General features: G+C 41.6%; 1 protein-coding gene across 1 annotated transcript; it reads left to right on the forward strand.

Annotated features, from left to right (window-relative positions):
• The first annotated feature begins 19,016 nt into the window (after nucleotides 1–19,016).
• On the forward strand, nucleotides 19,017–24,280 carry PURA (purine rich element binding protein A). The gene has a single exon (XM_027856515.1). The coding sequence runs from the start codon at nucleotides 19,032–19,034 to the stop codon at nucleotides 19,974–19,976; it is 945 nt and encodes a 314-aa protein (XP_027712316.1). The 5' UTR covers nucleotides 19,017–19,031; the 3' UTR covers nucleotides 19,977–24,280.
• The last annotated feature ends 565 nt before the right edge of the window (nucleotides 24,281–24,845 follow it).

Genomic DNA, 24,845 nt, shown 5'->3' on the forward strand with positions numbered 1-24,845 from the left:
TATAGTGACTAGAATATAGAAAGCATTAAATAAATACTTGTTGATTGGTTGAAGTAATATATCTCCAATTATTATGGCCTATATTTCATTAAAGTGGTTTGTAGTTGCATTCATGTAATTCCTATGTGTCATGGTAGCCTACTCCAAAATATTTTATCTATCTCTTCTGGGTTTTGCTGGTAATATACAGAAAGACTGACTTAGGTTGGGGGGTTTTATGTCCTATGTTGTTGAAGTTATCATTTCAATTAATCATAGCTGAATCTATAGGGTTTTCTAATTGTAGATCATCCTATCAGCTGCAAAAAAAAGAAAAAGTGATGATCTTGTTTTTTCTTTGCCCATGCTAATTCTCTCAATTTCTTTTTCTTGTCTGTTGCTAGAGCTAGTATTTTTAGGACAATTATCAATAGTGACAGTGATCATGAATATCTTTGCTTTATTCTTGATCTTATGAGAAAAGCCACATTTCTCTATTACATATAGTGTTAGCTCTTGGTTTTTGACAGTTACTATTGATCATGTTACAGGTTCAATTATTTTTATGTCTTTTTAATGTTTTTAACAGAAATGGATATTCTGTCAAAAGCTTTTTCTGCACTTATCAATATAATCATGTAATTTTTATTATCAACATAGTTTGTTATATTTAATATTTTCCTAATATTGAGCCAATTCTGTCTTCCTGATATAAATTTGACCTGGTCATTGTGAGTATAATGAGGGGAGGAGGAGTGGCCAAGAGGGTCTAATTCTTAAAGCAGTCACAAAATCACTCCCATTCATCTTTCTACTTCCTAACCCTTGAAGACATTAGGATTAGGTTGAGTCACCTGTCTCTCCTCCCCCATAAAAATTAATGCAAGCACTTGATCATTTAGCACCTGTCAACTGCTCAAATTTATTTACCTTTCTAGATTTCTTTTGATTCCTGTTTTCACTTCAAATTTTCTAATAGGCTAAGGTCTTTTATCAGGAACAATTAAAAGTCCTTTATTTCATTAAAGGACTATTTTATCCTGTGTAGGACTATATTGAGTTGATCAGAGTAATTTATTTTTGGTTGCAAGCCTTTATCTTTTGCCTTTTGAAAAATCATATTCCAAGATTTTTTTTTCTTTGTGGTAGTTGCTGCCAAGTCTTGTATAATCCTAACTGGTTCATTGGTGGTTGAATTCTTTTTCTGTCTGTAAACAGCAATTTTTCATTTACCTGGAAACTCTGGATTTTAGTTATGATGTTTCTGGGAGTTTTTGTTTTGGGGTTTCTTTCAGGTGACTGGTGGATTCTTTTTAGTTTCACATTGTCCTCTAGTTCCAGTAAATATAGACAGCTTTCAGTTATGACTTCTTAAAATATGGTATTCTGTGTTTGTTTTGGTGGGGCAAGGAGGTAGTCTGATAGTTAAATTATCTCCTTGACCAGTTGTCCCAGGCAGTTGAATGAGGTGGTCACACCCTATTTAGTCCTGACCTTGATTTCCTAGGATTCTGCCACTGTCTTTCACCTACCCTGATTAGTTTGTAGTATTAAATACTAATGATAAAGTATTAGTGAGCTTCAGTATTCCTTGTCAGGGCACTGAAGTTAGCTATCTTCAGTCAGGGCATTGCCACAATCTTCTATTCCCATTCCCCCACCTCCCACCCTACCCCAGGCTTTCTCCAGTTGGGGCACTTTTGGACTTCTGGTCTATTCACCTGGATTTGTCCTAGCTTTCCTGGTAGAACCTCCATTCCAGTACTTTTTTGATTCTGGCTGTCTTTTTGAGAAGTCCTAGATTGATTGAAGATGCTTAATAATCTGTTTTGATTTCTTGATCATTACTAAAGCAAATTTCTTTATCCTGTTTAATATGATATACTTTTCAGATTATTGCGACAGCATTTATGATAGAGTTACTCTCCGTCTACCTTTTCATGTTGCCATGTTAAATGGAATCTCATAGAATTATCTTTGCATTTGAAGAGTGATATGTTAATTTTAAAATTAGTTGTCAGTGACTGACATGTCTAATAATCAGTATCCATCACTATTCCATCACTAGTTTAGGAATCAGGACTCTTGCTTTATATTTCTAAAAGGTTTGGGCTCTGTCCATGAAAGCACATTACTTTTTATATTTTGCTACAGAGTGGGTTTACACTGACCAAATTCAATGTGTATTGTATTCTACTTTAGTGATAACTGAAATATCTTTCAAGAGACAAAACTACTAGTTTGTCTATACTAGGGTTGTGAAGCACTTAAATCTAGGCCTAACTCATGAAAACATAAACTATCTAGAGTAAAGTAATTTGAAGCAAGCAGTATTTTTAGTGGCTAAAAAACCTGAAAAGCAATGACATTTAGCCATACTTGTAGATGGAATACTAATGGACAGCAAACCCAGTCTGAGTTGTTAGTGTGATGTGATAGCTAATAAAGGCTTAGCAGCAGAAATTTTAATATTTTTTAAATTGAACTAAGAAGGAAAGAACCCAAAGAAATTCCAAAGGAGGACAAAAAAGGTAGATTAACATAAAGAGTTATTAGGCTGAGAAGAGTAGGGAGCAATTCTCCATTTCCACTTAAGAGTGGATGGATTTACATTGATGGAGGACAACCCACCATTCTACATAAAGATAACTATGAACTAAAATCAGAGAGTCTTCTCAATCAATCAAGGAGAAATTGGATAAATGCATAAGGAGCTGTGATTCTAAGACTTCTTATTATATATTTCTTATATTTTAAGGGTTAATTAAGAATAATATGAAACAAATTTCTTATTGTGAGTCTAGTAAGATTTTGAAAAGAACATATTCACAAAACCTAATTAATTTTTAAAGGAAAAAATAAGGTGTCTGAAAACATTACTGGAGTTCATCCGTATCGCTACTATGTGGCTAAGTAGCAAATAGTGGAGTGTAAAATATAGAACTTGTACATATAAAAAGATGCTATTTCAACAGCAGGTAGCAACTAATTTCTACCAGAAAGATCAGGATATCAGTGTTATCAAAACATCTAAATATCAGAACTTTATAAGATACATGTAAACCATTCACCAAGGGAATTGGTACTCAAAAGAAAAAAAACAAAACATCTTTGGCACACATAGTTATCGGATAAATATTGTTACAGCTAAAGTGATAACTAATCATTGAACTATCTTTTAATTATTTTATTTAAAAGGATATTCAAGAAGGAAAACAATATATTCAACAAGAGATTATTCTATAACTCAATTTTTAAACTTTTTATCTGAATTCTTAGTGAACATTAGCTTCATTATTTTTGTTGACTAAAATTGAATGCTACTACCTTCAAGCTGCAAAGTGTGGGTAAGTATTAGTAGATGCTGATGTCTAGTTTGCTTTTGCTTTTTTTCTTTACCTTGAACAAATTGGCCAAATCAATGTTAACACATGGTAAAGAATTTTTTATCCTAAATAGAAGTAGTCAAGGAATTTCTGCAATCTTTGTAAAACATGCTCTAGTCAGTGACACTCATGACATGGCACGTCTTTCAAATACAAATGCACAGAATACTCCACCATTTCTTGAAATGGCCCAGTTTTCTTCTTTTTCATTAACCACCTTCATATGTTACTTCTGATTTGTTGATTGTCTGTGAGCATGAGGGAAGAAAAGGAAAAGGTACAAATGGGAAAAGATACAAAACATTTAGTAAAAATATACTCACTGCCACTTTCAGCTTACCACACTTGTATCCATACTTGACACCCCATGGACATAGAAGATATAAAAGTATAATAGAAGTAACATTTGAGTATCTATTACTTTTGCTCATCTTAGTGTCATCTCGTTATCAACTTAAATTTTTGTATGTCGTTCCCAGTACAATAAATGCTTTTCAGTCTATATGTTCCTAACAGTCTGAAGACTTAAATGGTAATATAATTGAATAGAATTTTAAAAATGCTGTTGTGCAAAGCCCACTCTATGTGCTAGGAAATATAAAGATAGATCCTTACCACAAGGAGTTTACCATTTAAGAGGGAAATGATATGTACAAACAACTTAATCTTAAACTTCTTTTGTGATTCTTACTCTCACTTCTGTTAAAGCACATTGCAAAATCTGTAGACACTAGCTAGATTTTATGATTGGGGTGTGTGGAGGTTGAACGAGTCTTCATGGAGGCCATCTAAATTGGTTTTGAAGGGTTAGACTTCAACCGACAGGTGAAGGGTATTTATGCAGGCATGAAGAACCACATAAGCAAAGGTCTGGAAATGGGAGATGATAGGAAGAAAACAGAATAGAGAGTAGTCCACTTTACTAAAATGCAATGTATACAAAAATGAAGAGTATGAGAATTCTGGAAAGTGGAGCCAGGTGATGCAGAGCTATGAATAACAGGATCCAGAATTTAAATTTTATTCAATAGGTAGTGGGGAGTTACTAAAGGTTTTTGAATAAAGGAATGACATATAATTAAAGGAATGATATATACAGAGTAGTATATACTGCTTAGGCACAGGTAAGAGTAGAGACGGGAAGATCAGTTATAATAGTTCTGGCAAGAGGGCCTAAACTCAAGTGGTTGTTATGGGACTAAAGTTAAGGGACAGATGTGAGAGACTGCCATGGTAGAATCAACAAGATTTGGCAATTGATTGGATGTATAAGGAAAGGAAAATCAGATGTCTGAAGCTTTGAGCCTAGGTTATGGAAGGATGGTAGCTCTACCAACAGAAAGAAGAGTTTTGGACCTTTTAAGGCATCAGTGGAAAATTGGACATATGTTTAGAGGTCAGAGGATGAGAGAGTCAGAAGACACCAAGAAGGCCTACAGATGGAAGAACAATGTTTTTCTTCTATCAATGGACACCTGGCCGTGTCCAGAAGGTATTGGTGAAAGGATTGTCAATTGTACCACTGCTCCAGAAAGAAAGAGAATGAGAACCATAAAAAGACCACAGGGTTTAGTAACAAAGAGGTAATTAAGGGTCTAATTGAAGAGAGATTTCCTATAGATGATAAGGTCATCCAAATGCTCTTGCTCACAGAAGATATGCTGAATGTATCAAATTCCTCTGGTGTGAGGGCTTACTAAGTCCTTTTCAGGGCTGCTCATCCACCTTTGGTGTCCACCTGTCACACAACTGTCACCTGTGGCTCCAAGAAGCCGTAGCATATGAAGCAGCCAGACTGGCTAAACCAGGTTGAGAGTAGACCTGTTGGTAAGTTAGGAGGATGTCTACCCCAAGCATGTGAAGACTTCCCCCAGTCATATGGATGGGTGAGAATAATTTGTTACATTGGGAACGAAGGCAGCTTAGAGCTTAGTCAGACATTGAAAACACCATGGTCATCCACTGCTTCCTGAGCCACTGCCATTGTTCTGACTTTTGTCTTGCCACTGGACTTCAATGACTTTAGAAGAGAGCATAAGTATCACAACTTTGGGAAACTCTGCCTCACTTAAATCCAATTCACCACAAGTCAAAATATCACCCTGTGACATCATTGGTCCTCTTTGAAAATATCCTTATGTCCTGAACAAGCACTTCAATGGATGATGAACTGGGGACAGAATTAAACAGGAAAATAGGACTACAGGCTGGATTGCCTTGGGGAGACTCCAAGTTTCTCCCTGAAACAAGATTCAACTTTTTAACACTAGTATTCCTCTATTACTAATGTATGGCTAAAAACAATGGAATACTAGTTTCAGATAAACTGAAATTAAGGCTCAATTGGCTTATTCTCAATCTTCATCCTTCTGGATGACTGTAATGTTTGACTCTGTTAACCATCCTCTGTTCTTGGATACTCTTGACAGTCTTCTTGATTCTCCTGCCACCTGTCTGACCACTCTTCTTACTGTCTCCTTTGATGGTCCAACATCACTACCATATACTCTGTCAACATGCTCCAAGGCTCTACCCTGGGACATCTCCATATACTAGGGGATTTTAACCTTGGAGTTTACAGATAGGTTTCAGGAGGTCCATGAACTTGGATGGAGAAAAAAATTACTTTATTTTCACTAACCTCAAACTGAAATTTAGCATATCCTTAAATTAAAATATATGTGTGTGTGTGTGTATACATATACATACATATATATTGCTGAGAAGGGGTCCCTAGGCTTCACCAGACTGCCATAGGGGTCTATGACACCAAAATTTTTTTTAAAAGATTAAGAATCCTTGATCTACATTCTTACTTGGTGACTTGATGAGCTCCAATGAATTTAATTCTCTCTATGGAGATGACTCCTAAATCTAAAAATCCAATCCTAGTCTCTCTCCTGAGATCCAGTTCCCCATCTCCAGCTACCTGTCAGATATTTCAAACTAGATGTTCCACTAGCATCTCAAACTCAACACATTCAAAATAGAACTCAATCAGTAAACATTTTTAAGTGCCTACTATATGCCAAGTGCTAGGGATACAAAAAAGAGGTAAAAAAACAGTCCCTGCTCTGAAGGAGTAATCTAAGATACCATGCAAACAAATATACACAAAGCAAGCTATATACAACATAAATAAGAAACAACAGATGGAAGGCTCTAGAATTAAGAGGGGTTAGGGAAGGCTTCCTATAAAAGGTGGGATTTTAGTTTGCACTTGAAGGAAGCCAGGGAGGTCAGGAGATAAAGTGAAGGAGGGAGTGCATTTGAGACAGCAGGGGCAGCCAGAGAAAACTTCCAGAGCAAAGAAAGGGAGTATCTTGCTCAAGGAAACAGCCAGGAGGTCAGTGTCACTGGATTGAAGAGTACATATTGGAGACAAAAGTTGTAAGAAAATTGGAAATATAGGAGGGGGAGGAGTTTTGAATGCCAAATAGAGCATTTTATACTTGATCCCCAGAGTTGATACAGAACTACTAAAGTTTATCAAGTTCGGGGGGGGGGGGGGGTGACATAGTCAGACCTGTGCATTGGGGAAATCACTAGTGGCTGAATGGAGGATGGAATGGAGTGGGGAGAGGTTTGAGAGGCAGATCCAGCTGGCTATTACAACAGTTTAGGCATGATAAGGGCCTACTCTAGGGTAGTGGCAGTATCAGAGGAAAGAAGCGGGGCATCTTGAGAAATATTGCAAAGGTGAAATTGATAGGTTTTGACAACAGATTGGATGAATTGAGGGTGGGGGCAGAGTAAGAGATAGTGAGGAGTCCCAGGATGACTTCTAGGTTGAGAGATTGAGGTACTGGGGGGATGATATTGCTCTCTACAGTAAGAAGGAAGGTGGATGGGGTAGAATTTAAGGGGAAAAATGAATTCCATTTTGGACATACTGAGTTTAAGATGTCTCTTAGACGTTCAGTTTCATGTGCCTGAAAGGCATTTGGAGATGCAAGATTGGAGGTCAGCAAAGAGTCTGAGGTAGAATAGGTGGTTTTGAGACTTATCAGCATAGAAATGGTAATCAAAACCACAGGAACTGAGGAGATCAAGTGAAGTACTATGGAGGGAAAAGAGAAGAGGGCCCAAGACCGATGAACCCTGAAGGACACCTATGGTTAGAGAGCACGAGCTGGAGGAGAAGTCGGAAAAGGAGACAGAAAAGGAGTGGTGTTGTCAACTCATTCTTTTCCTCATACCTTCCAAACTTCCCTATTTGTTGAGGACACTTAGGATCACAACCTTAGTATTAGGTCAACTCTTTACCCCTTATCTCTAATCAGATACTAAATTTTGTCATTTCTACCTCTACATCTTTTATCTTTTTTTAATCTCTTTTCACAGCCACCACCCTACTTCAGGTCTTCACCACCCCTTGCCTGGACTATTGCAATAGCCCCTATTTAGTTTCCTTGCCACAAATTTCCCCTCACTCCAATCCAGCCTCTACACAGCTGCCATAGTGATTTTGCTAAAATTCATGTCTGATCAGGTCATTCCCCTATTCAATACTCCACTGGTTCCCTATTGCTTCTACAATCAAACATAAACTTCTAGGTTTAGGTTGTTTTTTGTTTTTGTTTTTTTTGAGTGAAGCAATTGGGGTTAAGTGACTTGCTCAGAGTCACACAGCTAGGAAGCATTATGTATCTGTGGCCAGATTTGAACTTAGGTCCTCCTGACTCCAGGGCAGCTGCTCTATCCACCGCGCCACCTAGATGACCCTTAGGTTTAGTTTTTAAAGAGCTCTATGATCTGGTCCCAACCTTTCTTTCCAACCTTATTACACGTTACTCTTTTACATCCAGCCACTTCTCCACGTAGTTGACCTGGATGTCCCCCATGCCTAGAATGCTGTCTCACATCTCCTCTGCCTCTTAGAATCACTCATTTCCTTAAACCATGACTCAAATGATATACAGCTTCTCTGTTTTTGTAAAATGCTTAACAGGCACTGAATAAATGCTTCTTCCCTTCCTCCCTTTCCCTAGTTTCCCCCTCCCAGCTTCTAGTGCTTTCTTCCCAAAATTTGCACTGTCTTTATTTTATATATTAATCTACATGTTGTCTTTTCCCGTAGAATGTAAATTCTTGGTGGGCATTGGTTGATTTATTTTTGTCTTTGTATCCCCAGTACCACTTTGGGCACACAGTAAGTACTTAATAAATGCTTGTGGATTGACCACCCAAAGAGTAATAGAGAGCTATACATAAAGGATGTGAACAGCCTATAATACATCACAAAAGAGGAATTGCACAGATGAAGTGGCACAAAGGCTGCCATTAGTGAAATCTGTATCAAAAAAGGTGTCTACTATGGCATAACAATGGACACTGGAACTGAGCATGGCAACTACTATGAGATAATGCAGTCACTAAATATTAGCTCAAGTATTCACATCTGTGAACCCTAAAAGGTTGTGATCTGTGCCTTCAATTGCCTACACCAGAAAAAGACTAAATGTCTGAGAAACTCTTTCAAACTAAGACACAAAGGAACTTTATTCAAGAACACCGTACTGAGGTTTGAGAGCATGGAATATTAGCTATTTTTCATGTGTGCACCAGAGAATCTCCCAGATCTTGATTCAATGCTATCTTGATTCAATGCTATTGTTTGAGTACTACCTATTTGCTTAAGTCCATCAACCAAATTTAATATAAGTTGGAAATTGTCATCATGAAGATCCCACTTAACCACCCACTCACCCATCAGAAATAGGGAATTAGATTTAGCGCTAGAAGAGGTCTTCGACTTCACCCACTGTAGCCCTTACCTTGTTACAGATGAGGGAAATGAGACCCTGAAAGAGGAAGGGACTTACCCAAGAGCACACAAATTTCATACAGGGTCTTCTTAGCACTGCCCCATATTCTCTACTTGGTTCTCCTTTTGTATTTAGGTCTCAAGTCCCTAGATTCCACGGTGTTAGCACCTGCTAAAGTGCCAAGTACCCTGTGAGCATTTGATACCTTATGTTGAAAACAAAAGACAATCCATGGGATTTCTTGGAATGAGTGGAAGAATTGTAAATATATAAAAATATATGTGTGAGTACTGGGTTTGGAAACGGGAAGACTCAGTTCAAATCGAACCTGACTACTCTATTCAACTTAGGATACCTTTGTTCCATAACCTCCATATAAGTGAATTTAAACACCTTGGAGAAAATGAGCTAGTTTGTTCACATCAAATCACATTTGATATATACCATAAACAAGTTCAAGCAACAACTCATCTCAAAAGTTTGTAGCTGTTTTAAGTGCACTAGTAGCAAAACACATTAACATCTACTTATTCACTGTATTTTTCTATTAGTTTTGAGTAGTGGTTATTGGATTTGCTAATCAATTTAGGATTATAGAAAACATCCAGGGATCCAAGAAGAGAACTTTTGGCATTTCTGTACAAGCAATAAGACTAGGCCTCAATTTTCAAAATTCAGTTGAGCAAATGTTAGTAACTATACTATTGACAGTTTTAAAATTTTTTTAAATTTAAAGAAGGTATTTTGAAAGCCCAGTTTTCTGAGCAAATGAATTGTTATGCTTGTGCTAACTTAAAATTTAGAGAAATTATTCTTCATAATTATAGAAGACTTTTCTGAAACTTTACAGCATTTTCCCCCTATGACTTCCCATATTATCAAAATACCCCTCCTCTTCCTTAAAGACAGCGAGGTTTGGTGAAGAGTGTTGGACTTGGAGACAGAAGACTGATTTAAATGTCACCTCAGATGCTGGCTGTGTGATCATGGTTAAGTGTTGGAATTTCTCAGCATCATTCAGTTTCCTCATCTGTAAAATGTTGATGAATACTAGTACTTGCTTCACAAAGTAGTTGAGGATCAAATAAAATAAAGAACATGTTTTGGGAAAAAAAAGGAGGCTATATAAATGTCAGTTATTACTCACCTTATCTACTATATTTAAGGAAAGTATGAAACAAAATACTTTATCTTCGGAATAATCTTTGATTAGTCAGTACAAAACACTTATAAAATTGCAGAATAGTGTAGGTTAAAGACATTGTATTGCTAGCTAAGGATAATTTGGTTAAAGATGCAGTTTAGAGAAGAAAGAACTCTAAGCTGGCTTCAAAAGTTCTCATCACAAAACTAGGGACAAACAGGCATTTGACAACAACATTATTAGTAGTATAGCTTGGATTATTTTCAAGGCAATTTATCATGGAGATAAAAAAAATTAGGCATAATTTTCTAGCTCCACATCAGCATCCTTGAGATTTCTCCAATTTGTGAAGCAGCAGGAAACATGCCTGAATTGCCATCTCCTAAATCTGTCTGACCTCAGCAACTAACGCACAAGCTATGAAGCAGGAGAGGAACAACTGCCACCAAGTCTGTGACTGGGTAAGTTTGTCCGCAGTTCGGTTTCCTTATTTATAAAACGAGACCAATTACATCTCCTCTTCTCCATTTTGCCTCCTGGGCTTAACTAGATGGGCTTCTGGGGCGGGGGTGGGGTGGGGTGGGTGGGAGATATTCATTACCCTAAAAAGTTCACATTCTCTCGACGTGAATCATGCATTGCAGCATACTGCCATTTAATTGCAGTATAAATACAAATACAACCAGACTGAGAGTAACCGGTTGACGTTTTCCTAAATCACAGGTCAACTTTTCTTTAAAGTACTTACAGGTTACCAGGCTCTTACTTAAATAATGACTGCTACAAGTTGGAGTGAGGTACTTTAATATTCCTTTTGCAAATATTTTTAAATGGCTGTCACTTCTATTTTTACATAATGCAATACGATGGAAAGATGTGGAATTACGTACGGGAGAAAACTAGTAAAGACCTAACATCAAACTCGATAAGGTTTCAATAACCATTTTAAAAGTTGATAATTATCCTTGCACAGCCTCTTAATGAACATTATTAATTCATACTTTCTCGTCATTTTCTTATTCCTCTTTTAACAGGTAAATTTTCCCTACAACTAGCCACTCTAACTGCTGCAGGTTTACCTTGACGGCAGAAGGGGGGAGGAGAGGGAAGCGGGGTGCAGTGAGGAAGAGAGAGGCCGCAGCGCAGGAGTTCTCTCGTCTCCAGTTAAAGACCCTTCAGGCAGGTGCTTAAATGTGGCTAAGTCGCCAGTCTTTTTTATGTTAATTCCTCCGCAGCAGCAGCAGACTAAAGGTGAGGTTAAACTCCTGGGGCCCGGGGAGGCTGAGACGTAGACCGCATCCGGGTGAAATGCTGAATGCCCCGCCTCTCCTACCCCCGGGCTGCTCGGGGCCCTGCGCCGCCGGGGGTGGGAAGGGGGGCCCGCCCGGGGTTTGGGCCAGTCGCGGACCTCAGTCCGCCCCTCCCTCTCCCATCCGACAGGGCTGGTCCTCATCCCTGAGACGACCGTGGGATGCTGAAGCCGCTCCCGGACTTCTCAGACCCACCTCCCATCCCCTAGCGGCGGCGGCGACGCGCCTCGGCCCCCTCGCCCCGGGCCCTGTCCTGCTCTCACTCCCCACTCCTCCTGCCTCCCACCCCGCACCCTGTCGGAGTCCCCGCCCGCTTCAACTCCTCCCGGGGTTTGGGCCAGTCGCGGCCTCAGTCCGCCCTTCCCTCTCCTATCCGACAGGGCTGGTCCTCATCCCTGAGACGACCGTGGGATGCTGAAGCCGCTCCCGGACTTCTCAGACCCACCTCCCATCCCCTAGCGGCGGCGGCGGCGGCGACGCGCCTCGGCCCCCTCGACCCGGGCCCTGTCCTGCTCTCACTCCCGACTCCTCCTGCCTCCCACCCCGCACCCTGTCCGAGTCCCTGCCCGCTCCAGCTCCTCCCGGCGGTTGGCTCGGTAATTGGGGTGGGGGCGCGCGCTCCCAGGCAGGAGTGGGAGACAGGAGGGAGGGCAAGGGTGAGGAAGGGAAGGCAGGAGAAAGGGAAGGGAGGAGGGCACTAGCCGTGGAAGGTGGGGAGCGCGCGCTGACGTCTCCCGGTGTCACGCACAGAGCGCCGGGTTACGCGCCGACGTCTGGCTGCCACGACTTGCCGTCTGCGGCGGCGGCGAGCGGACCCCGGAGGGAAAGGAGGAGGGAAGCCGGGGGGCTGCGAGGGCCGCGAGTGAGCGGCAGGGTCTGAGCGGGGGCCTGCCCCGCGCCGGAGCCGAGTCATCTTTTTCCCCTCCCTTCACCCTCCCCTTCCTCCTGCTGATCTCCTCCCTCCCCTCCCCCCTCCCCTCTCTTCCTCCTCAGCTCGGCTGCTAGAGCGGGCGCCCGCCAGCCCGTCAGCCTCAGCCTGAGCCGCAGCTCGCGCCGCCCGGGACAGGTGTGTGCGCGCGCTCGCCCTCTCTCGCCCTCCCCTCACCTGCTGCAGGACAGCGCCCGGGTAAGCCCGCCGCGCGCCGCGCGCTCCCTTTCCTCTCTCTATTCTGCCCCCCCCCCCTCGCGCGTTGTCTTTCCCATCCCCCCCCAACCCGGCCTGGAGCCCCTCCCGCCGTCGTCGCCGCCGCCGCCACCGCCGCTGCTGCAGCAGCCCAGCTGCACCCCAAACCCCGCCGCTCGGTGCGTGTGCACCCGCCGGAGCGGGTACCGCCCACCCCTGCTCCTCCTTCTCTCCATGATTATTATTTAATCACTGCAGACATCTCTGCACCCGCCCTCTCAGAGAGGGAGGCTGTAACACCCCTCATTACTACCACTACTTCCCTTTACGCACACACAGACGTACTTCATCTCCCCAAACTCCCCCAGACCCTCAAGACCACGAGCGGTGCTGATTCACACTAAATTCTCAATATTATCCCTGATTTCTTCCCAATTTTCCACCGGTTGTGGTGCCCCTGCTCACCTTTCCTCCATTCAGAGGATCCTTTCTTCCTTCCCCCTCTAAACCGAGGAGGTTGAAGGAGATGGGGGTGGGGAAAAGGGAAATATAAAGTAGGAATAAGAAGCTATCGTTTATTTCGCTCCTTTTTGACCCTAACTCAGCACACAGTTCCTTGCAACGTTGTTTAAAAAGAAATGGTTTTGACAGCTTGTGTCAAGCCAGACCAGAAGATAGACAAGGGCCGACAGACCAATCTGCTTTAGGGGTTCAGCACCCGTGGGCTTGGAGCCCGACTGCTCCCCCGTTACCTCTCTCTACCTTCTGGTATTTGTCAGTGTTGGGCAGGGTAGGAGGCTTGGATTGCCTTCCTGTCAGGTGCCGGGTTGTCCAAAGAAGGTCAAGATCTCTGAAAGAGAAAAGCTTATGGGGATATCGGACAGCCTTGGTATCCCCGTCGTTTGGTAGTGACGGCTTTCGACTTAAAGATCAGAGACTGCTTGGGCTTAGGTCCTGATGCCTACTGGCCGGGCCGAGGGCTTACAGAACGGCTCGAGGGGAACTTTTTGTGATGTTGCTAAATATTCAAAACTCTGTGAGCTCAGGTGGTTAAAAGCCATTGTGTCTACCTCCTTGGGGGAAGTCGCTCCACTATCCTTGGATTCGTGGGTCCATTCTTGTTTTCCCTCGGTAATCTCGGGCCTTTGACCACAACGAAAGGCTCTCTGGAATGGAAACCGATTTTTCTGGTAGCCTGTCGGAGACGTCTCATTGCCTCTCGGGAAGGTTTCAGTAATTTAGGGAAAGCAGAATTTGATTTGCCATCGTTTGTTGAGGTTAAAAGAATCTTTTCCTTCAGGTCCCTCATTGTTACCCTCCAAATTTGGGCTTTTTATAAATATCAAGAGAGATTTCGGGAATTGAAGTATTCAGTGTTATTAGAACTTTTAATTCCTTTGAGTATCTTGAAAACAATTTAAATAACTACGAAAACATAAAATAAGAAAGGATGGGTTGCAGGAGTCTGAATATTTAAAAAAATTGTATCCTGCGTTGTCCTTCTGGGTACTCCTTCTGCTCTGATAAATTGGTTACCGAAATTTTCTTTGTGTTAATATTGTATTTATTGCTCGATTTTCTTCAAACGATTCTAATGGCATTTTGTAACATGTGGTAGTACTACATAAATGAATTCTTTTCAGATTTTTAATGCTCACATCAAAAATTTAACCATGAACCTTTGGAATGACAAAGACTTGAAGAGGTAGAACTTTGAAGAATTGGTTGGAGCAATAAGACAATTGTTTTGATAATGGTTTCATAAGGAAGTAAACTACTGTGTTTCTTGGTTTTTGAAATATTAAAATGTATCCAAAATTTCCCTATACTTCCTGGTTATTAAACGAAGTGGCCAAGCCCCCCATATTGAGTATCATTAATATAATATCTTAGTTGTGATGTCAGATTTTCAGATAACTATTTGGTTTAAGTCAGGGATTTGATTTCTTTTGCTTTTAAAGTAGCTCATGAAAATCGGTAGTTCTTGTTTTGCTTTTGTCTGTGCACATTATAAAATGTTGATATCCTAATCAAGATAACTTGTTTTGGTTAAGGAACTCCACAAGCAAGAGATAGGAGGAAGGTAGGTATGTGGGGTTTTTTTTACTAGTGTTTTGTAGTTTTAACTATATATGTTGACTTTAATTTTTTAAATTCCAAGTAGAACTTGTTAATTTTGAAATTCCCTGAAGTCTGAAAATCAAATAATCTTCCTTTCCTTCTCCTGTCTCATTTTTCTTTTTGGTTGAATTGAGTTGGTTTCTTTTGGTTTTTATGTATTCAGAGCTTGCTTTTCTTATATGGGCAATCGTACCTATTTTTTTTATAAAGGTGTTTTAAAAGCTAGAATCAGTCAAAATTGCACAATAAAATAGTCTCAGTAAACTTAATACTGTTTACTGAACAGGTTTTTGCTTTTGCTTCCCACCTGCAATAATATGAGCAAGCCTTAAAGAAAAATCAAACACTTAAACAATTTGGGAGGATAACTTGTATTTCCTCATTTATCAAATCAGAGGCTTGGATAGATTGATAAAGTCCCTTTCTTCTTTAACATTGAGTCTCTTAAGCCTCTTAATTTTAAATATCGTTTTCTCTATTGTTTTATTTTCAATTTTATTTCAATTGTACATATTTAATTTATACCTGACACTTTAATATAATAAATATAAATAATTGGATATGAGGCATCTTTTAGTCGCCCTGATGAATAAAGCTCAGATAATTAACAAAGGAGAAGATTTCTCTTATTTAAGTGGATAAGCTTTTTATTTGGAATATAAATGCCAACTGTAAGCCAATGTTCAAAATTCTAATCAAATTTGAACAATTTTTCGTTGTAAATATCATACCCAGTTTCAATCACATTCATTCTTTTCAGAGCGCCTCTGTAGGCATCTCTAGAGTAGAGAGAACCAGTTTTTTCCCCTTAACATTAGAACCATTTGCCCTTAGGGAATTTGCATGAAATTCTTTTTTTTCCTACTCCAGCAGTTAAAATTTGCTTTATTTGATTTATAATTGAACTGTTTTATGATGATACATATTATTCCTTTCTCTCTTTGGCTGTAGCGTAAAGTAGGAATATTGGAAAGGAAAACTGGTATAAAATGCCTGCAGTTTTTGTTGTGTTGTTGTTGTTGTTGTTAATGTGGTGATGCTTGTATCAGGGGTAGTTTGTCTCCTCCCAATTTTGGTCTCCCTAGCCTCTGTTCCCTGGGGCTCCTCTGAAACTTGCATCAATGGGGTCGGAGGAAATGGGCTTCATCTCGTCCTCTCTTTGAAAACTGCTTTGACGGGAACAATGTATTTACGGTCCCGCTTGAGGACACAAGACCTTTTTGAGCGTCTAGGGGCTACAGTTGCTTTTTGGGGAAATCTGAGGATCCCCAAACACAACTTCTGTTTCTCAAAGCAAAAACTATGGCGGTAAGAAACTATGGGAAAAGGATTTGTGATTCCAACTCCTTTTTCTGTGGCCTCCCTAGAGAAGATTGTCCATTGGGGTGTTGGTTCCTTAGCGTTTCTGTTGCCCTCTCCTACTCTGCTAGGGAAATGGTTTCTCTGAAAATGTGAGGAAAACCCAAATAAGTGGAGGAACCCAGTTGAAGGTACCAGTTTCCTGTCTGCTCAAAACCCCATTCTCTAGCTACCAAAGCTCAACCTGGGAGCACTATCACAAATGTATAGGATACGGAACAGGAGGCAAATCTCTGTTTAAAGGGAAGGGACCCAGGTCTATCCAGGGTCCTGATCATTGCTGATGGAGCACTTTTGTCGATTTCCTTGCCGTTGCTGATATAATAGAGACTAGACCCCTCCAAGGGAGCAAGCAAGTGGGTTTTCTGTATAAAAGGTAGTAGAGGAGGTAGAACCTAGTTTCCCCTTCCCCTGGGCGTCAGGGAGGGGTGGGAAAGGACAGAAGAGAATGGAGAAGGACTCTGTGTTGTATCTCTACTGGGATGCCTGAAAAATTCTCATCTGGAGAAAACAATTTGTATTTGACACGGAGCTGGGAATTTTCTCCCTTCTCTGAGGCCATTCCCCCAGAACCTGTTGCTCAGTGTTTTGTATATAGTAGGTACATAATAAATGTACATAATAAATGTTTATTGGATTGGATTGGCCCAGGGCATGGGTTGGTGACTCTGGGCTGGTGGCACACATAGTTGTTTTTTGGACTTGGTTCTTGATATCAGGAACTATTTGAATCCTACTACTTTGGTGATAGCCTATATCAGTGGAATGAGTGCCTGGGTTTAAGTAGTTTACCTTCAATCAAGGAGAGTTGGACTCTTGATTATTTAGGTACAAGGGCCCTTGATTAGTAAGGTATGACAGGCCTACTTTAGAGAGAAGGGACTATTACATGGTTTTGGACCCCAAAATGATCTCATTGATATTCTTGCCCCTTTGATTGTAGATCCTTCCCATACTTAGTAGAGGTTTCCTATTGCCCCTTCTTACATCACAACTGAGCTTTGGGAAGGAAAGGCTTAGTTGAGAAGGCAGTCCTGGGCTGGGCACTGGAACCTTCAGGTCTCTGAGAAACCTGTTCAGGTTTTGGTCTCTTCTTTCTGCTGGGGAAAGGAGTAGTAAACCCTCCTCCTGCACTTAGCATTGAAGAAAAAGGATTGGGTTGTGGGTTCCTTTCATTAGGCCCCTCAGGAAGTGAAGAGTGTGGATAGGGAGCCCCAGTTTTCTCAGAACCTCCCAAAGGACTGGGGGAAATGTCTTCTGCCGGAGAGAAAGGGAATGGGTCCTTGGTTGTTGACTTAGAAGATGAACCAAGGACTTTTGGGTCCTCCTCTCTTTCCTACTACTCTCCTAAGACATCTTCCTTTTTCCATCATCATCTGAGGACCCGATGTTACACAGGCATTGACTTGTCATGTTCCCTCACTTAAGACAAAAAGTGATCTTTTTGTTTGTTTGATTTAGAGAGGAGAGAGGGATAGTCCATGCCTGCCACATCTGGAGAGTCCTGATCTTAGGACAGAAAAGGACTCAGACCTGCCCTAATGAATTTTGGCAAAGAGATGTAGTTTCCCCCTTCTCCTCAAATGATGGTATTTTTATAGAGTGGATTTCCTAAAGCTGGTTTGGTTTTCTCCTTTATTCTGATTCTTCCTTTATTCTGGAAACCCACTCTTTCCTGCGTTTGATGGCAGGGTACCCTGGTTTTGCTGCATAGCTGGTCTGCAACCTAAGCTGAGCCAACCCTTGAGCCTGGTGCCCCCCTTCCCTGGGCTGATGGAGGTGGGGGGCTGTGCAGTGCTGTCCTATAAGGGGCTGGTTGCAACTTACTAGGGTTCGGTGGGATTTGGGGGGGGCAAAGGAGAGGGGATGAGGACCTGTAAGCGCCCTCAGCAGTTCGTCTCCGGCCTCTCCTTCTGTTCCCTTAGTGCCCCCACCCGGGTGCACTGGGCGGTGCGGGGCTGCGGTTGGGGGGAGGGGGAGCGGGATCATCTGAGGCCAGAGCCGCTGCCGTGCGCGGGGAGGGGGAGGAGGGAGGGAGAGAGAGAGAGAAGAGAGAGAGGGAGGGGGAGAGACAGAGGGAGGGACAGGCAAGGTGTCTGCTGCTCCGCTGGCGGCCTCTGCTCTATCTCCGGGAGGCCGGGCGGCTCCTCATCCTCCTGCGGTCTCCCGCCTCCGGGGCCAGGGCTCTGCGGTAGGAGAACCCGGAGCGGGGCCTGTCCCCTCACCGCACTTTAGATTGGGTGGATGGGGGAATCAGGGGAATGGCCTTGCCTCGGGCTCTCTCCCACTCCCACCAGGTGGCTGCGCAGGCCCCGGGGAGGCCGCTCCCGGGTCTCCTGGGCCCCGACGGACGTCGGAACCGGCGCTGACCTATTTGAAGCCTTGCCCCTCCCCTCTGCGGATGGTGGCAGCTCCCCCTTCCCCCCCTTCCCCTGCGGGCTGTGGCGGCGGAGGGGTCCAGCCCGGCGGCGGCGACGACGCGTCCCAGCTCCCTCCTTTCCCTCTCCCTCCCCTCCCCCCCCCGGACCCGGGTGCTGGGGGGGTGGGCGCTGCCTCGCAGGCTGGGGCAGGGTGGGGGGGATAAAAAGGGGGGAGTGAGCGCTAGCGAGCGCGCGGGGGGTCACGTGCCGGGCGCCGTACAGTAGGGCGCCCTGTTACTGTACTCGGGGAGTCAGTGCCCTGTTACCGGGTCTCGTCTGTCTCGTCTCTTTTCCCTCAGATCTCGCGAGATCGGCTGGCTGGCTGTGGGGGTTGCAGCAGCAGCGGCGGCGGCAGGCGGAGCCGGGGGAAGGGAAGGCAGCGGCGGCGGCGGCGGCGGGCGGCCGGCTGAGCGGCAGCATCATGGCGGACCGAGACAGTGGCAGCGAGCAAAGCGGAGCGGCACTGGGTTCCGGCGGCTCCCTGGGGCACCCGGGCTCTGGCTCGGGCGGCGGCGGGGGCGGCGGCGGCGGGGGCGGCGGAGGGGCCCCGGGGGGGCTGCAGCATGAGACCCAGGAGCTGGCCTCCAAGCGGGTGGACATCCAGAACAAGCGCTTCTACCTGGACGTGAAGCAGAATGCCAAGGGCCGCTTCCTGAAGATCGCCGAGGTGGGCGCTGGGGGCAACAAGAGCCGCCTCACGCTCTCCATGTCGGTGGCCGTGGAGTTCCGTGACTACCTGGGCGACTTCATCGAGCACTACGCGCAGCTGGGCCCCAGCCAGCCCCCGGACCTGGCCCAGGCGCAGGATGAGCCGCGCCGGGCGCTCAAGAGCGAGTTCCTGGTGCGGGAGAACCGCAAGTACTACATGGATCTCAAGGAGAACCAGCGGGGCCGCTTCCTCCGCATCCGCCAGACGGTCAACCGGGGGCCCGGCCTGGGCTCCACGCAGGGCCAGACCATCGCCCTGCCGGCCCAGGGGCTCATCGAGTTCCGTGACGCCCTGGCCAAGCTCATCGACGACTATGGCGTGGAGGAGGAGCCGGCCGAGCTGCCCGAGGGCACCTCCTTGACTGTGGACAACAAGCGTTTCTTCTTCGACGTGGGCTCCAACAAGTACGGGGTGTTCATGCGGGTGAGCGAAGTGAAGCCCACCTACCGCAACTCCATCACTGTCCCCTATAAAGTGTGGGCCAAGTTCGGCCATACCTTCTGCAAGTACTCCGAGGAGATGAAGAAGATCCAGGAGAAGCAGAGAGAGAAGCGGGCTGCCTGCGAGCAGCTCCACCAGCAGCAGCAGCAGCAGCAGGAGGATACAGCAGCAGCAACCCTGCTGCTGCAGGGGGAGGAGGAGGGGGAGGAAGATTGATCAAACTGTAAAAAACATAAACACACATACACACACAAACAGAGAGGAAAAAACTATACTATAAAGAAAGAGAGAAAATAAAATTTAAAAAATGTTAAAAAAAAATGTAACTGTTAACTCCAAGGGAGCACCCACCACCCACCGAACCTCCACCAACTGACAGTTTCTCTTCTTGACTTGCCACCCATCGCTGGATGTTGTCCACTTTATCCACCATATAAAACAGTAAGCAGCTGCTAAAACAAAACAAAAAAAAAAACAAAAAAGTAATAACATTATATATGAACTGTGTTTCCTACTTGATTAAAAAATATAAAGAACTGAGTGTTTATTTCCCTAATTAACCAAGAACTTTTGTACACGTTTAAGCTATTATTATTAAAAGTGTTTGCAAAATGGTCAAGATTATAATATTGCTGAATTATATTAAAAAAAGTCCTTTTCATGTTGAGCTAACATTTGACTTTAGCACAAAAAAAGAGATATTTTAGAACACGTAAAATAATATTTTTAGTTTTTTCTTCTCATTTTGTTACCAAATTTCAAACCTTACATGGAGGTTATTATAGTATATTTGACACCCTATATACCTGTGATTAGAGATGTGTATATATATGAGGGCTAGGCATGCTTTGTGTCTGAGCTTTGTCTAAATGTTATGCAGAAGTTTGTAGAGTTAAAGGTACGTAGGTTTAATTCATGCAAGGTAAACAATAAGTGCTCTCTTTTATACAATATGCATTGCATCTGGACCTTAAACATATAAAATGGTCAGTGAAACTTCTGTGAACATGAAGAAAATTATTAAAAAAGGCATTTAAATGAAATTTGCTAAGTTGTGATTTTTACGGTTTGAACCAAAGTTATTCAAATAGTAAAAAAAAGAAAAAAGAAAAAAAGAATATCTCCTCCCATAATATTTTTCTGCTCCTGTTTGGTTTACAACTAAGTAGGCGTATTGTCATTATTGTGTATATGAGATGTACTTGTATTGTTCATAATATATTTTTTTTATTATGTGTAGAAAGACTTAAAGTACTTACTTTATGTGCAGCAATTTCCAGTGAACCTGTATTTGGACAACAGGTAGTGAGTCTTTGTGTGGTCACTGACACTAGCACTGTTTCCTAAACTTGCAAGAGGTCTGAAGCTATCCTTTGATTTATGCCAGTGCTATTAATTTATGTAGGCCTGTTAGAAACCAGTGCAACACAATTATAGAGTTATCCTACTGAGCCATGGATTTTGAGTTTCATATAAAAGTGAAAGCCAAGTTGGTGTATGTAAAGGATTTCCATGTAGCTGTGGTGCTAGTTATTACTGGCTACATTATTATTTTAAGTGTATTTGTGACCCCAAGTGTACAAGCCTCCTATCAAGTTTGTTCTTGTAACTCTTATATTCAAGGTGTAGGGTATGAAAATGCAGAACTTAGGAGAGCACTGATTTGTCAGCTGTTGTCCTCCAAACTGAAGTTATTTGTAACTATAGACTTTTACAGGTTTTCCTTTAAAGACGTTTGTGTGCTTTTAATTGACAACTAACTTCTTGCTGCTGTATAGTAAAATATTAATATATTTTTATCATTAAACTGCTGCATGACTATCATCATTGAGTGAAGAGAAAATGTTATAAAAAAGATGCCTTAAACAGTACATTTTTGTTCAGAATTCTGTCGAAAGCATTTAAGTAAATGGAGAATCTTGTCTGACTCAAAGTTCTGGGGATGAAATAATTTGTTTCTTGAGAAACCTAACCATGTAGATCTAACTGCTGTATATAGAAGACACCACCTGTAGGAACAGGAAGGTATCTGTGCTTCTCAATGATTGTAAAGCATTGGCCTAGGAAGGTGAAAAAGTTGTCTAAAGTAACTTTTCTGCTGGTTCATTTGGTTTTATTTTTATATTTTTAAAGTTCCCTGGTTGTGTTTTTTCTTTGTTTTTGAGATCTACTGTATTTGTTGGATAAACAAGCTATTTCCATTGTACTGTGCATTTCTCTTTTAAATAATTTGCTTTTAGTATTCCTGCAATGTTAAATATGATATGACCTTACAGTAGTTAGGAGTTTCTTTTACTTAAAGATCACTGGAAATTATTAAATTGCTTTTTTTCTCCCCAAGATGCATTTTTCTTATTTCCAAGTAGTAGAATTAAGCTTTGACAGTACGTAATGTGAGTCATTTGGAATGCTTTTCACCTGCATGTAAACATTGATTAACGACCTGGGATTTTTTGTTGTTGTTTTAAAGTTTGTTGAGCAGTTTGTTCACTGTACTTCAACTGTGATATAGAAAAGATTGCATTATCTGTGCTGTTTCTAGTTAGAAAAGTGATTTGCTTTGATTTTTGTTTCTGGTTTATTGTAGGTCTAAAAAGTTAAGCCTTGTATCACAGGTGGTTGGAATACTTCTGCATCAGTGTTTTATAAGTGCCAGCAGTGCAAGTCAGCAAAACCAAGTCAAATTTAGGCAAAGTGACCTTTCTCACCATAGAGAAGAGAGTTCTTTCACAAGATTTTCTTTAGGGTCGGAATTACCTAAGGGAAACCTTGACTGTAGATTTCAGATTCTGTTTTGGAATTGGACCAGATAGAAGTATATGGGTTGTGCAATTCTAGTTATGCTATAAGAGTTGATTGAACACAATCTTAGCAAGTTTTTGTGCATGGTGTCTGATTTGCAGTCAGTGGATTTTTGTTTGAATCCACCTATAGATATACTAAGATTTACATGGTGACCATGGAAAAGATGCTCTTGTTGCATGGGTTTATCCTTGTTCCCTTCTTCCCCCCCCCCCCCAAGATGCTTGGTACCTTACTAAGGTTCAGTATCTCAGTGTTTTGCAGCTGAAAGTTGTTTCTTTTGTTTTTCTTAAAATGGTAACCCTGTTTATGCTAGAACAATAAAGGTATTGGTATATTTGACCATATGTGTAACTCAAAGAAGACAGTATGATCAAATGTGCCAAAGGAAAAAAAAAACAACAGAAAACAAAACCAATTCCTGACAAGTATTGCCTTATTTTCCTTAATGATCTGCTTTGTCTTATAATGGTCCAATAGCTTAGTCAAATTATATTTGCCTGAGTATGAAAGAAAACTTGAAATTCATTGCAATATTGACATTCTTTAAAATGAGACACTGTCAAGTAATTCAACCCAGAGGAAAATAGCCACCAGATTTAAATACCAATTGTGGTGGTGGTGATTGTGGTGGTGATGGTGGTGATGGTGGTGGTGGTGGTGGTGGTGGTGGTGTTGGTGGTGGTGGTGGTGGTGATGTTTACTCTTTTATTTTAAAAGCCACTGTTGATTTGTGCCTCACATTTTTCATGCTGAGTAGCAGTCATCCAGCCACAGAGGGAGCTAAAGTTAACTAACCAGAACTGTACAGAAATCATTATACGTGCTTTTTCACAGCAAAGGAAGTTCCTAAGAAAAGCCATGTTGGCTTTTACTCTATAAAATACAGATTGGAGGATAGATGAATATTTGCCAAATAGAAAGAAACAATAAGAGAGAAAAAATATTGTTTTCTAGCTTTTCAAAAGCCATGGAGTCTCTAAACCAAAACATACCAACAAAAATCCTTGACAGTGTCACTTTTTAGTTTTCCCTAAAAGGGATTGAAGTTTAACTAAAGTATAAATTTTAGCAGTATTTTGTTTTGTTTTGTTTTCAAGATTTTACAAATACTTTTTAAAGAATAGAGTTGCTATAGTAAAAATGGATTACTATCTTGATTTGTTTATTCAGGTCTGCAGAAGGCTGCTAGTAATTTTAACCCTTCCCTTATCCAAAGTAGACAATTATTTTTATTTGGGAACAAGTACATTGTTGCCTTTTAAAATAGCACTATAACAACACTATTAATTGTAGTGTAATATTTATCCCTTGCAAACTATGCAAAGTAAGTGTAAATTAGGATTAAATTAAAGATAGTTGATTACATTTCAATCAGGTGGCATTCAGGAAATTAACTGAATTACATACCAATAAAAACTATTAGTCCAAGAACTATGTATGCTAACAACAAAATATAACTTAGCTACCTAGTCTAAAAATTGTCAACATTAATATTGTGTAACAGGTCTGGAGAAGATTGCCTCCTTTCTTAAAAAGAGAGATTAAGAATTTTTATAATTGTTTTTCATCAAATTTTAATATTTTTGTCAAATTTTTAGGTATTTAATTTGTAAAACAGTCTGCTTTGTACTAGCATACAGAAAATAGGGTATTGATTTAAACTTTTTGAAGCCAAGTGATCAAGTACATTTGTAATAAAAGTCAATGGATCGATATCAGTTGTACTCACTGTTTTCATTTCTTGTACTTTCTAATGCAGTGGTGTTATACTTCTGCAGGAAACATGAATTGAATCTGGGTGGATGGGAGGGAGACAACTGTTTTAATACAAATATTAAAAATCTGGGTGATTTTCATGACTATGCACCTTGTATCATTAAGTCAGTGAAGATTTGGTTGATCATAAGAAATGCATTTTTATTAATATCCTTTTTGCTTAATGTTTTCCCACCAAATTTGATGCTTATGGGTTTTTTGCTTTTTGTTTTCATACTGTTTTGCATTTTATTACTGTCATAGCTTCAAACTTAGAGACTTTCCTTTTAAGAAATGGACTGTTTTTTTCACCAGCCATATCAACCCCACTATAGCCATGATTATTTTTACATTCTGTGCATTTTTCTCTTTTCTGAAACATTCCATCTTTTATTTTTTATGGTCCACATATGTGTGTATGTATGCTTATATGCATATATGTACATATACCTTTCATACTGTGAATGATTATATAAAAAGGCCTGTATAACTGTAGGCCTGATAGCATTGCATTCATGCCCTTAA

Source organism: Vombatus ursinus, unplaced genomic scaffold (genome assembly GCF_900497805.2).
Source record: "Vombatus ursinus unplaced genomic scaffold, bare-nosed wombat genome assembly UNPS02011572.1, whole genome shotgun sequence".
Lineage (NCBI taxonomy): Eukaryota > Metazoa > Chordata > Mammalia > Diprotodontia > Vombatidae > Vombatus > Vombatus ursinus.

Bases quoted from the DNA above. Each gene is read 5' to 3' on its own strand.
- PURA (XM_027856515.1), top strand. From the start codon at position 19,032: ATGGCGGACCGAGACAGTGGCAGCGAGCAAAGCGGAGCGGCACTGGGT.